Source organism: Bufo bufo, chromosome 8 (genome assembly GCF_905171765.1).
Source record: "Bufo bufo chromosome 8, aBufBuf1.1, whole genome shotgun sequence".
Taxonomy (NCBI): domain Eukaryota; kingdom Metazoa; phylum Chordata; class Amphibia; order Anura; family Bufonidae; genus Bufo; species Bufo bufo.
Genome location: NC_053396.1, coordinates 19,641,134 through 19,656,915, shown reverse-complemented (window position 1 = coordinate 19,656,915; position 15,782 = coordinate 19,641,134). Strand labels below are relative to the sequence as shown.

Genomic DNA, 15,782 nt, shown 5'->3' with positions numbered 1-15,782 from the left:
ATAGAATCTGCTACGTTTTTCTGGTTTTATTTATGCCCCTGGCATTATACGTACAAAAAAGAGAGAGGGGACATCTTACGACCTCTAAAGAGGAAACTGGATTAAGTGGGGGAGGGAACACGAGGATCCAAACAAACGAAAGAGACAAGGGACAAACAAGCAACACGCAGATAAAACAACAAAGAAAAAGAAAAGAAAAAAAACAAAAAAACAAAAAACAAAAAAACCTCCTATAAGAGAGAGCCAAAAACTATGGCTCCGAGGTAGACTAGTAAGTGACTATAGTCACGTTCGACACCAGGTGTCGATACCCCTAACGAGGGGAGGAGAGGTCAAGGGCAAGGCAGCAGCCCCACTGACCCCCGGCATATAAAAAGGAATATCAAAGATATATAACATATAGCATAAAACATTAGAACATGAATACTATACACTGAACCAGCGCATTGGGATAATATGTGAAGTCCCACGAAAGCCAATTAGGCTCAAACAGGTGGTCTGGAATGGCGTCTGGGATGCCTCTGCGGTTTCGGGATCGCCTCTTGCCATTCTTCACGATCACTAACGGGCGGCACCATGAGGGGTCTGGGCCAGTCAGGCAGCTCCACCGCGGGGAGATCTAGTGTAGCCAGAAATCTGGGGAGGTCTTCAAGAGATTTGAACGTAGCAGACTTCCCGTTTCTCTTGGCCGAGAGCTGGAAGGGATACCCCCATCTATACAGGATCTCATTGTCCCTGAGTGTGGATAGAAGCGGTTTCAAGGCCTTCCTAAGGTTGTAAGGTGCGGCGTGCAAGGTCCGGAGGATCGGATGGTATTCGTGCCCGATTCAGGGCCAGCCGCAGCTCGAGCAGCTTTGAGGATGGACTCCTTCTCCTTGTAAAAGTGAATACGGCAAATAATGTCCCTGGACGTTTTCAGGTCCGTAGATTTTGGGCCCAGCGCCCGATGGAATCCGATCTATCTCAATGATCCTGTCCGGATTAATTTCCAAATAGAGGCAAAATGGCGTTGCGCCCAGGATGGCAGATCTTCTACAGATTCAGGACCCCCCTTATCGGAGGTTGTTTCTCCTATTGCGGTTTACAATATCGTCCATGTGGGTTAGAATGTCCTGCATTTGAGCAGCGAGCCTAATAATGACTGCACGGGTGACAATCCAGAGTATTAAAGATCTGCTCCTGTTTGTTCTCCACCTCCTCTACCCTCTGCCCCACATGCCTGATATCCTGATGCAAGGCCGCAATATCTTGCTTGGTGGGAAGCTTCCATCCTGCTGAGCAAAGCATCTACCTCAGCAGTAGTGGGAAGGGATTTTAAATGGAGCTTCCAGTCCCAGTCATCCTCATGGGAGAGGGCAGTGGGCGATCTACTGGAGGCAGCCGACAAGGCAGGGGAGCTGTGGTGGGAGAGCTGTGGGCCTGAATAGGCCTCTGAACCCCTGGAGGCTGGCGATGAAGGGACGGACCCCAAGGTAGGACTCACCGCTGCTGCCACTGCTGCATATGAAACCGGAGGTCCTCCGGTGCTATGTTCCCCCTGGTTCCTGGAGGTGAGGGCCGCAGTTTTCCCTCTAGTCAGAGGAGTAGAGGCGCTCGTTTCCCGCGCCTGCTCCGCCATCTTGGAGGTTGTGGCGCCGGATCTCAGGCTTTCAGGCTGGCTGGACGGGCACAGGAACTTTGTGATGTCCCCCGATTCTCGTGATGCGGGTGCCGGGGTGCTAGCTGTGCCCCTCTTGCGACCCATGAAAAATCTGTGGGCTTCTGGATGCTATATGGGGCTGTAAATGCCGGCGGTGCTCAGGAGCTCAGGCAGTGTGCTGCTCACTCCGCCATTGGCAAGCTCCGCCCCCTCTCATGTGACATTTTTAATAGAGATCGTTACGGATGTGGCAATACCTAATATGTATACTTTTTCTTATTTATTTAAGTTTTACACAATAGCACTTTTGAAACAAAAAAAAAATATATGTTTTAGTGTCTCCATAGTCTGAGAGCCATAGCTTTTTTTATTTTTGACCGAATTGTCGTTTGATTGGTACTATTTGGGGGGGGCATATGCCTTTTGATTGCTTGGTGTTTGCACTTTATGTGATGTTAGGTGACCTAAAAATTGCATTTTTGGCACTGTTTTATTTTTATACGGTGTTTCACCTTTTGTAGGGTAATGTGAATATTATTGTTTATAGAGTGGTTGTTACGGGACGTGGCAATACCTAATATGTATAATTTTTTTTATTTTATTTCACTTTAACACAATAATAGCATTTTTGAAACAAAGGAATGTTTTAGTGTCTCCATGTGAGGGCTGCAGTAAACGATTATTTTAGAAATTGATTATTCAATTGATTATTTTTTTTTACGATTAATCGAGTACTCTAATAAGAAAAAATGAATTAATAGACTATTTTCCTTTATAAAAACTCATCAGACCCCCCCTGCCATCAGTCTCCAACACCCTTCGGCCCCCCCCTGTGCGATCAGCCCGAGGGCCTCAGTTCCATCAGCTCTGTTCCCCCAGTGCCATCAGCACTCCCCCACCCCAGTGCCTTCAGCTCTCACCCCACCTTGCGCCAGCAGTTCCACCCAAGGCACAGCGTCAATGGTTGCTATGACGCTGTGCACTTCGGGTGCCCAGCCTTAGTCGCACCAACTTACCTTTCCAGCAGCGGCGCTGCCGACACTCCATTGTTCCCCGCTGCTCTACGTACGTCAGGAGGTCAGTGCAGCGCGGGACCATGGATGTGCTGTGGAATGTCCGGAGGCCCCCTGCTGGAAAGCTCAGTATTGCGGGCCAGTGGGAGACGACTGAGGGGAACTAATAGCAAGCGCTTCATGCCCGCTCCGTGTTCACGTGACACAAACAAATCCTCGAAGCAAAAAATGTGCAAAAATTTTGCGAGATGAGGTGACGGTTTTATTGGTACCATTTTGTGGGACATACGCCTTTTTGATCACTTGGTGCTACACTTTTTGTTATGTAAAGTGACAAAAATGGCATTTTTTGACACAGTTATTTTTTTTTATGCCGTTTATCGGACAGGGTGGATCATTTGATATATTTATAGAGCCGGTCGTTAAGGACGCGGTGATACCTAATATGTATGTTTTTTCCTATTTTTTATTATAAAATCAGGGGAAAGGGGTGTTTTTTTCTTTTATTAAAAACTTTATTTCTGTCCCACTCTGGGACTTCAACTTTTGAGGGTCTGATCCCCTCTGCAATGCATTACAATACATCTGGTTGCCTAGGAGACCGTACCTGGATCTCCTCGTACCCCGTAGAAGGTAGGTCCCGATGCCGTGCAAGGCATAGGGCTGCCTTTCTCACCCATCGGTTTCCCGCCACAGCAGGGCGGGGACCCGATGGGCTTCCTCACCCGCCGCATGCACCTTCTATGCCGCGGTCAGCGCTGACCGCTGCATAGATGGGGTTAATCCGCCGGCGTCTGCTTTTACAGCGATGCTGGCCGATACAGCCGGGCCCCTGCTGTATCCGCCAGCATCGCTGTAAAAGCCGATGTCGGGGGATTAACCCCTATGCCGCGGTCAGAAGGTGCATGCTGTGGGTGAGGGAGCCAATCGGGTGCAGTGATCGCTCCGATGCCTGCCCGATCACCATGACGTACTATTACGTCATATGTCGGTGGTAAGGGGTTAATGCCTACACACAATAGTGGTTCAAATTGGCCCAACCTGTTTTACTTAAAAGGGGGTGGAGTTTAGAGGAAAGGGTGTGACTTTGTGGGAAAGGAGTGAGGCCAAAGAGGCCTTGCGCCCAAATTCTGTCTCAACGTAAGTAGGCTATTGGTTGGTATAGAGTTGGACAGAAGTGTCTATCCCTGCACCAAATCTATCATCCTGCCTTAGCCCCTGTGATAAAACTGGTGCAGGTCTATAGGTTACATCATCTATAGGTTTAGTAAGTCACCTTGAGTGAAGCCAGTGGATGATCTGGTCCCAGTAAACTCCAATGAAATGCGGCCAAGTCCTCATCAGGAAGAATATGATTACCTGCAGAAATAAGATTACACGGCTGGTTTAATGGACTAGCGTACAGACTTGGCAATACTACATTTACTGCAATGTAAAGAAGTTGTACCCTCAGAACCCCTCTGAGACGAGCTTAAGGAAAGGGAAACATTTTGACCACACACACACTGGCATCCAGGGAGGACGCCACCAATTTTTTTTTTTACCTCTCCTCTAACTAGCGTCGACAAGCTCATTAATCCAATGTGATGCCCGCTTCCACCTCGCCTCTGTCCCTGGCAGATTGTGCCTCTCATGATCTAACAATAGCCTAAGTTATCCTATAGTGTGCAAGCATGACCACGGCTGCTGGATTGCAGGGCGGTCTGATTTATTTTTCCATCACATTATACACTGCTCGTTTCCATGGTTACAGTCCAGCAAAGGAGGCAATATGGACAATCACAATACATTAGGAAGTGCCTTGTATTAACTTTCTCTACATGATAAATGCCATGTGCTGAAGTGAGAGACAACCCATTTAGTGAGCATAACTCAAAATAGATATGAATATGCAACTGGGTCAGCGCACACAACTCCCCACTGAAAAATGACGTCCTGGATTTAAAAAAAAAAAAAAAATAACGGCTGTCCTACAAAAACAGCACTTCGCCTGTCCACAGATTGTGTTTTATGGCAGCTCAGACTCAATGGGGCTGAGCTGCAATACCAGCCACAACCCATGGAAAGGAGTGGCGCTATTTTTGGAAGAAGTAGCCATGCTTTTCGAACGCCAGATAACCACGTTCTTTTCATTCAGGGATCATTCACCAGTCCATGTCTGTATAGGTTTGAATGGATCCCCCATTCTCCTATACACCACTAGTTGCAATTTATCACCCCGAGAACAAAAGGATCGGGCAGCTGAAATCCAATCTGCCCGATTCATATCTCCTCCAACACTTGCTGTTGGCGGGGGTAGGGGGAAGCCACCATACACATGGGATGGTCGACCAAAGTTATCTAATGTGCAGGCAGAGATAGTTAAAAATTGTCTGCCGGTGCAAACTGTGAAATCTTGTAGGAAGTAGAGTTTTCCTTTAGGGCTCATGCACACAAACGTATTTTCTTTCCGTGTCCGTTCCAGTTTTTTTGCAGACCGTATGCGGAACCATTCACTTCAATGGGTCCGCAAAAAAAAAAAAAAACAGAAGTTACTCCGTATTTCTGTTCCGCAAAAAAATATAATATGTCCTATTATTGTCCGCATTACGGACAAGGATAGGACTGTTCTATGAAGGGCCAGCTGTTCTGTTCAGCAAAATACGAAATGCACACGGATGTTATCCGTATTTTTTTGCGGACCGCAAAATACATACGGTCGTGTGCATGAGCTCTCAGAGGAAAGAGCAGATGTCACTGACTTGTACATGCGTGTTTATGACTGCTATGGCTAAACCTAGCCTTTTATTACACTACAAGAAGAATCGCTCGGCGTAGGGTATGCATCGAGTAGCTTGAACATCTCTCCAATCTCTGCAGTCTAATGAGTAGATCGCTTTTCGAATAGCTATGGGGTGGGATTTTAGAGCTACTTCTCACTTAGAAATCTCTTTAAAAGGGGTTTTCCAGGCTTTTCATATTGATGACCTTTCCTCAGGATAGGTCATCAATATCAGATCGGCGGGGGTGCTGATCAGCTGTGCGAGGAGACGGTGGGTGCCATATCAACAGCGAGCAGAAAGAGACCAGAGACAGCACGTGCGCAGGGTGCGTACCTTCTCTTCATACAGCTGATCGGCAGGGGTGCCTGGTGTTGGACCCCCACCGATTTGATACTGATGATCTATCCTGAGGATAGGTCATCAATATTAAGCTCCCTGGAAAACCCCTTTAATGCAATCCCTACGGACAGCAATTATCTTTGCAGCGTGATACAAAGTCTAGGTGTCCTCCCATTGCAACTGCTTATTCCCTATTGCACAGCCATCAATGGCAGTCCCACAGGATGGACCCCTGACGATCAGCCACTTATCCCCTCTCCTGTACATATGAGATACATTTTTGTAATAGGAAAACCCCTTTAACATCAACAGAAGACACTTTGTGTGGCGAGCATTTTCAGACCCTTTAACGGTGAAAACATCACCCAGAACGGCTCTCGGCACAAATGATTTAGGGTCCGTTCACACATATAACAATGTAAGAGCACAACAAGAAGAGTTTGAATGGAGCGGAGGTCCTGCCTGCATGCCGCTCTATTCAAAATCTATTGGAAAGACAGAAACAGCCAAGCGTTTGTAGGGATCTCTGGGGGTCCTGGAAATGTGCCCCCCAACCATCATACAGTTACCAGCTATTCTCTGGTACTGTGATAGCAACACTGTAACATACCCTTAACAAATCTTTAAGGGGCTATTCAGGACTTCAAAACGGATACTAAGGACAGACCATCAATATTAGTCGGTCCAATCCTCAGCAGTCTGAAGGGGGCGTCCCCTCCATTGTTTTTAGCATGCATACTGTTAGTGGCTGTGCCTGCTACTAAAGCTTAGTCCTAAGGATAGGCCATCAGCTCTGAAGTCTTGGGTTACCCCTTTAAATCTGAATTTAAAAAAAAAACCACTCGTTTTAGGTATACAGCTATTTGTAACGGACGACAAACCCTGTGTAGTCTGACCCTGCAGTCATCTTGCCATCCCTCTTTCTAACCAAACAAAACGGTAGTAAAAATAAAAAGTGACAGATTAATCTGACTACACAAGGTATGTTTGAAGTCTGTTACTATGGAGACACCTTGGTTTGCATAGGAGCTGTAGACAGGAAACTATACATTTTTAAATAACCATTTGCAAAATTGCTTCATTTTTATGCTAGATTCACTGGAACACTGTTGTTCACGTACTGATCCAAATCCGGGGTCAGCAACCTCCGGCACCACAGCTGTTGTGACACTATAACTCCCAACATGCTCGGTTCACTTCTATGGGAGTCAAGCAAGTTGGGGGTGGTACTTTCACCGCAGCTGGGGGTTGTTGATCCCCGATTATGTGGGTGCACTCACACAACTGTACTTTGCTTTTGAAACTTACGTGCCTAAAGCCTTGTGCACGTGATGTGCCTACTGAGAGTCACACCGCAGGACACACAACCCTTGTCCCAACTGAAATACATTACCCTCACATACAGATCCTACACGTGTGCTTAAAGGGGTATTCCCATCTCAGACAATGGGGGTATTTTGCTAGGATATGCCCCCATTGTCCTATAGGTGCAGGGCCCCGAGAACGGAGCAGGTAAGGTGGTTGCCAGAAGACCCCGGGGTCCCACCACCACCACCAAGTGCTCTCCCCGTAGGTAGTGAATGGGAGCGCACTGCGCTTGCGCAGCCACTGCTCCCATTCATTTCTATGGGGCTGGCGGAATCATCAGCCGAGCCAACGCTTGGCTATTTTCAGCGGCCCCATAGAAATGGAAGGCGGCTGATCATGCACAGTGCGCCCTCCATAACCTTCGGGGCTCTGTTCTAAGAGTAGGGGCCCATTGTCTGAGATGGGAAAACCCCTTAAACATGGGCAGAACACACGCCTTCCCTTTTAAAGGGAATCAGTCACCAAATATATCTCCCAAGTAATAAAACCAGCTGACCCGAGAGGTATGCGCCTGTCAGCTGAATTTAATGGCGTTGGTCCCATCTCGCTATGTGCCCGCATTGCTTAGAAATTTGCCTTTTAATAATATGCAAATGAGGCCCTAGGTGCAAGGAGGGCAGTGCTATTGCATCCTGTGGCACCTAGAGGCGCTGCTCACTCACAGGCCACGCCCCCACCTCTTCTCCAGCCCCTATCGGCCAGGGTGCTTTTGTACTGCGCCAAAGCCTACGCGCAGACACGATTACATCTTTACTGCCTGGCCCTGTGTTAAGTCAAAGTAGTTGGCCTGCAAGTAGAGATGAGCGAACTTCTGTTTTAAGTTCGGCTTCCGGTTAGCGGAGGATCCTGATATGGATTCCGAATTCCGTTGTGGTCCGTGGTAGCGGAATCAATAATGACCATTATTGATTCCGCTACCACGGACCACAACGGAATTCGGAATCCATATCGGGATCCTCCGCTAACCGGAAGCCGAACTTTAGACGCCGAACTTAAAACAGAAGTTCGCTCATCTCTACCTGCAAGTAAGTGAAGCCTCTGGGTGCAACAAGGTGCAATGGCACCACCCTCATTGCACCTAGGGGCTCATTTGCATATTATTAAAGAGAACCTGATGGGACCAGCACCATTAAATTCAGCTGGCAGTCGCACACCTCTCAGGTCAGCTGGATTGATATCTATTTGGCGACATGCTCCCTTTACGCTGCAGAATTTAGCCCCTTGGTAGCTGCCTTACCCAAAAGGGCAGCGAAGATGGGGAAGGTGCTCATCTTGAGGCCCAGCTGTTTGGCCACCTCTTGCATTAGAAACTGGTTGGTAGTGAGATTCTTCCCGTTCCAGCTGAGCTTGAGGGCGTGCGAGCTGTAGTAAGCAGGGATGTTACACAGAGCGTACTCAGAGTCATGAGCAATGAGGCCATTAAATCCGTTCTCCCGAAAGAAGGATACCACTTCCAGGTGATGATCCTCCAGACTCTGAAACACCTGAAATGCAGGAAGGGTCACCGGGTTTGTGATTATTGTGATTACTTGATGTCACGTCACATACGAATGCAGAAGCAGAGCAAGGGGCAGAAAAAGCCTAGTGACAAGACAGAGGGGACGTTCCCCGGACGCACACCCACAAGCAAGGGAAGGACGACAGCGGTGAAAGCTCAGCACAGACAAGGCACAACTACACACGGAAAATTTTTGGATTCAAATTTTAATTGCCCAAGCAAAACTTTAAAAAAAAAAAAATCGGCTGAAGCGGTTTCAAAAACTTTATTCAAAAAAGAAAATCAGGACATTTTCAAATAGTGAAGGTTCATGACGCTGAAGAGCACGTGTTCACACTTAGGCCGCATGCACACAACCGTGGTGCGTTTTGCTGATCCGAAAACCACAGATGGCGTCCGTGCGCTTTGCGCGATTTGCAGAACGACACTGACGGCCTTCAATATAAATGCCTATTCTTGTCCACAAAGCACGGAAAAGAATACGACATGTTATAATTTTTTAGCGGGGCCACGGAATGGAGCAATGGATGCGGACAGCACACGGAGTGCTGTCCGCATCTTTTGCGGCCCCTTTGAAGTGAATGGGCCCGCATCCGAGCTGCCAAAACAAAGGACGTGTGCATGAGGCCTCACTAGGATGGAGTCACAGACCCCAAAGTTTAGTGTAGGTCAATAAAATATTGCACCACCTTAGCGCCCGCCCCCCCCCCCCCCCCCCCACAGGAGGGAGCACTTCCTACCAACCCAGCACTGGTTTCCTCATCCCCAACACAAAGTGACCAGGTAAGTGATCGAACCCTGCGGTGGGTATGGACGCTGTGTTCACAGCTATCACCAGAGTACAGTGGACAGACATCATGATATCGTAGGTCCTTTTTCCGAGATTATAGGGGAGTGGTGGGCTTCTGGTCGAGTGCCTACAAGGGGGCACCCAGACTGGGCGGACTGGTTTTACACAGAATGTTTGTTGCTGTGGATTTCCCTTTATGCATTGTAAAATGAGAAATCCGCAGCATAAACTCATAAATGCACAGCACGGGTCAATCTCTGAGATTTCTAAAAAATAAATCTCATCCTCCACTGGGGCTGTAGAACACAGCGGATCTGCCGCGTACAACTCCACAGCCTGTCCGTCGGTGCTGGTGTACTTTAAGGGATGCGTCCACATGGGGCGGATTTTGCAGATTTTCTACTTGGCATTGCAAAGAGTGAAATCCAAGCCAGAAATCTGCAGTGTAAATTGACCCGCTGCGGATTTAAAGGGTTGCAGACATTTTTTTCCTGCAACATGTGGATGAGATTATAAAAAAAAATATAAAATCCATGACTGGGAAGGAAAATAGTTACCGAGACTCCAAATTCAGCGCATACAGAAGTCTATCTCCTGTACATAGCCCTACCTGGAGACGGGAAAGTGAAAGGGCCCATTGGTCAGACATAAGTGGAGGGTCTCAGCACTAGGAGCCCACCCATAACCACTTCTGACATGTAACTATACGGATTCCCCTAGGCAGATTATACAACCCCATTGGTGAGCCATCGTGTGCATCCTTGCCACCACTAGTTCAGCAGACTACATTTACTGAATTTTACCTAGAAATTGGTGTAAAGTGTCAACATTTGATGCAATTTAGCAAAAAAAAATGTTTTCTAGTTTTTCACCTATTTGCAAATCAAACGCGACAAAACTAATCCACCACGTGGGCCAAGATGTGACACAGCCACGTGGTCGTTCCTGCAAATGACAGAACATGTCCTATTCTTGCAGACCAGAAGAATAGCCAGTTCTAGTAAAGGGAGCGTGAACATTGCGGCATGCTCGCGGCCGGTCTCCGGGTTTTGCGGACCTGTGGTTTGTGGACCGCAAAACGGAAACGGCCCTGTGCGTGAGGCCCTAGACAAAATTAGTAAATGTTGCTGAATGGGCGCTGGTTGTAGCATTTTACCTTCCAAGAAACGAAAGAAAATAAAGAGCAACTGGTTTCAGATATTTTTGTCCCTAGGGGGCAGTATGATGGAAGACATTTCATAGGACATCAGTAACGGGGAGGGGGAAGGGTACAGACATAATGCAACCATGCAGGACACGGATGACCGGACATTTGCAGCTCTTCTGATAACAGCAGGTTTCTGGGGGTCAACGCCTAATCAACAAGCAATATAAGGCATGCTAACTTTATATTCTCAGTACTGCCCTAACCTAGGACCCTACGCATCTTAATAAATTTGGCACTTAAAGGGGTTTTCCCGAAATCAAATATTGGTGAGGTATCCTCAGGATAGGTCATCCACATGAAATCAGTGGTGGTCTGACTCTTGGACAAGTGCTCCGGTCTAGTCATATACCAAGCACAGCGCCATATGTAGGGTAGTGGCTGCACTTGGTATTGCGGCTCAATCACATCCACTTGAACGGGACTGAGCTGCAAAAAGGCCATGTGACCGACGGAGGTGACTTCAGAGGCGGAGGAATAAGCTGCAGCACTTGTCTGAGCGCTGCAGACTCTCCCAGCGGCTGATCGGCGGGTGTCCTGGGTGTCGGACCCCCACCGATCAGATATTGATGACCCATCAATATAGAAGTCCTAGAAAACCCTGGGTGAAACACCAGGACTATCACTGCTGGAGACATAAGGCCGGACAGTCACGTGCGAGCTGTAGACACGGCCAGCAGACAGACCATACCCAACTACTACAATTAAAAGGTGCGGTGTAGTCACACAGCTCGGAGGATGGAGGAGTAGTAGTCTGGCTCAGCCTCACACTATACTGACGTGCTAAAGTCCAGCCACAGATCCGTCAAAGGGGTAGCTCAGGACTGGAAGAACATGGCGGCTCCCTTCCATCAACAGAAGCCGTGTCTGGTATTACTACGCCCCTTTAATGAATGCTATAAAGATCGCCATCCAAGGTAAACCTACTCCAGGAGGAGGAGGAGTAGGAATAACCCGCATGAGAACCTCAAAAACCACCACTATAAGGATTGTCTTCTGGGGTCAGTAACCGTCGGCACTGCAGCTGCTGTCAAACTACAACTCCCAGCGTGCACACTTGCTCAGCTCTTGTTGTAACCCCCATAGGAATGAAAGGAGGATTCTGGGAGTTGTAGTTTCAGAACAGCTGGAGACCCGGAGATTGCCGATCCCTGTTATAGAGGATTACACAGACTTAAAAGGTGGTCTAGGACTAGTAAAAAAAAAAAAAAATGGATGCCATTTTCAAAAAAACAGTGCCACCCATGTCCACAGGTAGCGTGTGGTATTACAGCTCAGCCCCATTCACTTCAATGGAGCAGAGCTGCCATACCAGACACAAACCATGGACAGGTGTGGATTTGTTTTTGGGAAAAAAATAAATAAATAATGAAGTCATGTTTTTCTAACCATGGACAACCCCTTTGAGATTGCTATGCTGGACAGCCCTCCCAATCTTCCCACACACATGCATGCTTGGCTCAGCTGTGAATGGAGGAGAAATCTGCAGCCAGATGACCCTTGCAGCGGTTTATCTCCCTAACAAAAGGATCAGGCAGTTGAAATCCAACAAAATGTCTGATCCTTAATCTCCCTCGACATGACAAGAGTCGGACAAAATAGATTTAAAGGGGTCAACACGAGATCGGTGGGAGCCTGACACGGATCAGCTGTTTGGGGAAGCTGTGGCGCTCCGAGTGTCACAGGCTCCATGCAGCTCACCAAGCTCAGCGCCGTCCATAGTACATACGCAGCTCAGGCCCATAGGTCACGTGACGTCATACGGCCTACGATAGTGACGCCTAACCTCCGGCACAGAGATGTGGTGAAACTACGACTCCTAGCATGTTCCATTCATTTCTATGGAGTGGTGAGAACAGCCAGGCAAGTGTGCATGTTGGGAGTTGTAGTTTTACCCCGGCTGGAGTGCCGGAGGTTAGCCGTCGCAGGCCTAGGAAGAGGCTGCTGCCCCCTTCATACAGCTGGGGTGAGGGGTGTCGAACCCCCTCTGATATCAATGACCTATCCTGAGGATCGGCCATCAATATATAAAAAAAAAAAACAGAGAACCCCTTTAGCATGTGTGACCAGCTTCAGGGTTTATTCACATGCAGCAGATTAGTGGAGCAGACAGCGTATACAGATGAACGAGTCACCACAAATCTGCTGCCTGTGAGGTGCCCTAATGAGAATTACCTGAGCAGGCGATACTTGTACCGGAAAATAAATGGTCACAATTGGGGTACATCTGCCACTGCCCACCATTCAGACCCTGCCATTAAAGTAGCATTCCCACAAATTTGTATTTGATAAGATACATGATGTCAACTGTAGTGAAGGTAATCTTCTCACCAGTGACTGTATCTGAGTTATAACCTCCCTTCTGATCCTCAGCTGTGTCATGTGACCAGCACTGTGACTTCTCTCTGTGTATTCCTATGGAAACCTCAATGTCCGTCTCACGGGAATGAATAGAGTAAGTCACTGACTCCCTTGTCCTGTGCTGGTCACATGACACAGGTGAGGATCAGAAGGGAGGTTATAACTCACAGATACAGTCACTGGTGAGAAGATTACCTTCACTACAGATTACATCATGTACCTGTAAATCTGTCACCCATAGACTAGGCCCCGAGTCAAGCAATGCCACCGCTGTAGGACAGGCCCGGGCTGGCTAAGTGCTTATGGGCATGCATGTCTGGTACTGATCTCCTGGACTGGGTATGTTGGATCTCCCCCCTTGTATGAGTTAAGAGGGGACAGCCATGCCTAATGTATACGGTCACCCAATCCTCACACATTTCTATAGTCCTATGGGATAGTGGCACCTCCCTCTATATTTTAAGAGGACCCGTCCCCTCTCCTGACAGGTCTGTTTTAGTTACGACTTGCATTCCCCATGTGAGCACAATGCTGGAGCATCCATACCTATGGCTACATTGTGCCATTCTTTTATTATTCCAGGTCCATATAGGAGTGTGTCCTCTGCACAGTCTACAGCAGGGATCAGCAGCCGTCAGCACTCCAACTGCTGTGAAACTACAATTCCCAGCATGCACCATTCATTTCTATAGGCGTTCTTAGAAGAGCAGAGCAAGTGTGCATGCTGGGAGTCGTAGTTTCACAACAGCTGCAGTGCCAGAGGTTGTCTACAGTATAGTCCAGGGCTGTGAAACTACAACTCCCAGAATACACACTTAGGGCTCACGCACACGAACGTATTTTCTTTCCACTTCCGTTCCGGTTTTTTTTTGCGCAACTATTCACTTCAATAGGTCCGCGAAAACGGAAGGTTCTCCGTGTGCATTCCGTTCCGCAAAAAAGGAGCGCATGTCCTACGATTGTCCGCAAATCACAGTCCGAGGCCCCATTCATGTCAACGGATCCGCAAAAAATACGGAACACATCCGTAGGTCATCCGTATTCTGCGGATCATTACTGTAGAAATGCTCATATGGCTCATGTGTTTGGTGATTAATAAGTTACTGTTTCCAATTCGCAAAAAACGGATCGCATACGGATATGTTTTGTGGAATAACGGACTTAGAGAGAACAAAAAAAACCTCAGATGCGGAACGGATCCGTTAAAAAAATGGACCGCTAAACAACGGTCGTGTGCATGAGCCCTAAGTCAGCTGTTTTTGTAACTCACATAGAAGTGAAAACCGACGGCCCTCCAGCTGCTGCAAAACTACAACTCCCAGCCAGCCGCCAGGCTGCCTACAGCAGGGCATGGTGGGAGTTGTAGTTTTACAACAGCTGGAGGGCTGCAGGTTGGGCATCCCTGGTCTAAAGTATAATCAGTGCTGCCAATGTCCAGGGCACACACCCCAAACTGGTAGCGCCCATCTGGACCAGCTCAGAACTTCTAGCAGGAATAATAGAGGGATAGTACCCAACCTAAAGCGACAATAGATACTCCAGACTTACAGGGGGGATGCAAGCGGTCGCTAAACCATGCAGCGCCCACTTGATGCCACTTTGACTAAACACAGCTGGACGCCTGCGGGCACAGATGGCAAAACACAGCGACGGACCACAAGGCACAGCATGCTCAACGAAAACCCCATGCATTAGTGGGATGGCACAGTCTATAGGGGGGTGGGTGTAGGGCACAGACATGGCACAGGGTGGGCACACTGCACAGTCCTGGTTACCTTCACTCTGAACCGGATCATGGCCAGGCGAATGCAGTGCGCCAGGCAGGCGGGCGGCAGGAACCAGGCCCGGGGGGGCGGGGTGCCCTTGTTTCCAACGTGGCTGACAATCAGCTGGGCCGTCTGCCGCTCGCCCTGCGCCCGCCGGGCCCACTCGGGCAACCTCTCCTTGGCCAGCGTGCCGTTGAACATGGCCACCAGCTCCAGGCCGCCCTGGTAGAGACAGGCCTGGGACAGCGCCGCCAGGTAGCCCAGCATGGCGTTCCACTGGCCCCCGCACACCCAGTCTGTCTGGTAGCCGCCATAGAGCCGCTGGAGGGCAGAGTCCGCGTCCACCAGGACCCGGCAGGGGGGAGGATTCGGGGGCCCCGCCGGGGAGGGGGGCTGTGGTGGGCCGGGGGGCAGCGGGGCTGGCGGGTATCCCCCGGGTGACAGGCCCGCGCGGTGCTGCTGCCGGGCCACCGTCCGGGCCAACTTCAGTAAGTCAACGGGCACCACGGCCCCCGGGCATCGCTTCTCCAGGAACTCCTGGAAGCCCTGCACCCCCATTGTGCCGGGCCCGCGGCCGGACAGCAAGGAGGACGAGAACCCGGATGAGAGCGAGGCGGGAAAATGGAGGGGGGAGTGAGCGGAGGACGCGGCGGGGGCTCGGGCGGCTTCCTCCCACTTCACAGGAGCTGGGTGCGGGGGGAGAGTCCCTGCGCGGCACAAGCCGCCATCTTAATCGCCTTCTTCTTCGGCAGCTTTTTACTACTACGCCCCACTCTTACTGAGGTGGTTGAAGGGGCGCAGTGTTCTCTGGGACATGTAGTCCCCGCCCCTATCATCGTCGACTAACGCCTGAGACAGGCGAACTACAACTCCCTACAGCCGCAGCGCGAGTCGACGTCTACATTCGTCTCCTCTGAAGAGCGCGGTGGACTCTGGGAAATGAAGTCTTCGCCTGGTTACTAGCGACCGCAGCGTACGAGAAGCGAACTACATCAACCGAGAGCCTGCGCGGGGTCAAGCGCCGTCTTCGCCTAATGTGCTG

At 49.3% G+C, this 15,782-nt stretch overlaps 1 protein-coding gene across 2 annotated transcripts in view; it reads right to left on the bottom strand.

Annotated features, from left to right (window-relative positions):
- FAM120C (family with sequence similarity 120C) overlaps window positions 1–15,554 on the bottom strand; it is a 34,377-nt gene extending 18,823 nt beyond the window's left edge. For both annotated transcript variants that reach the window (XM_040404953.1, XM_040404954.1), the window contains exons 1-3: window positions 14,750–15,554; window positions 8,359–8,605; window positions 3,929–4,011 (exon numbers count right to left, since the gene is read on the bottom strand). In XM_040404953.1, coding sequence (XP_040260887.1) covers window positions 3,929–4,011; window positions 8,359–8,605; window positions 14,750–15,298 — 879 coding nt within the window. In that variant the 5' untranslated portion in view covers window positions 15,299–15,554. The remainder of the gene's footprint in view (window positions 1–3,928; window positions 4,012–8,358; window positions 8,606–14,749) is intronic.
- Window positions 15,555–15,782: the final 228 nt, after the last annotated feature.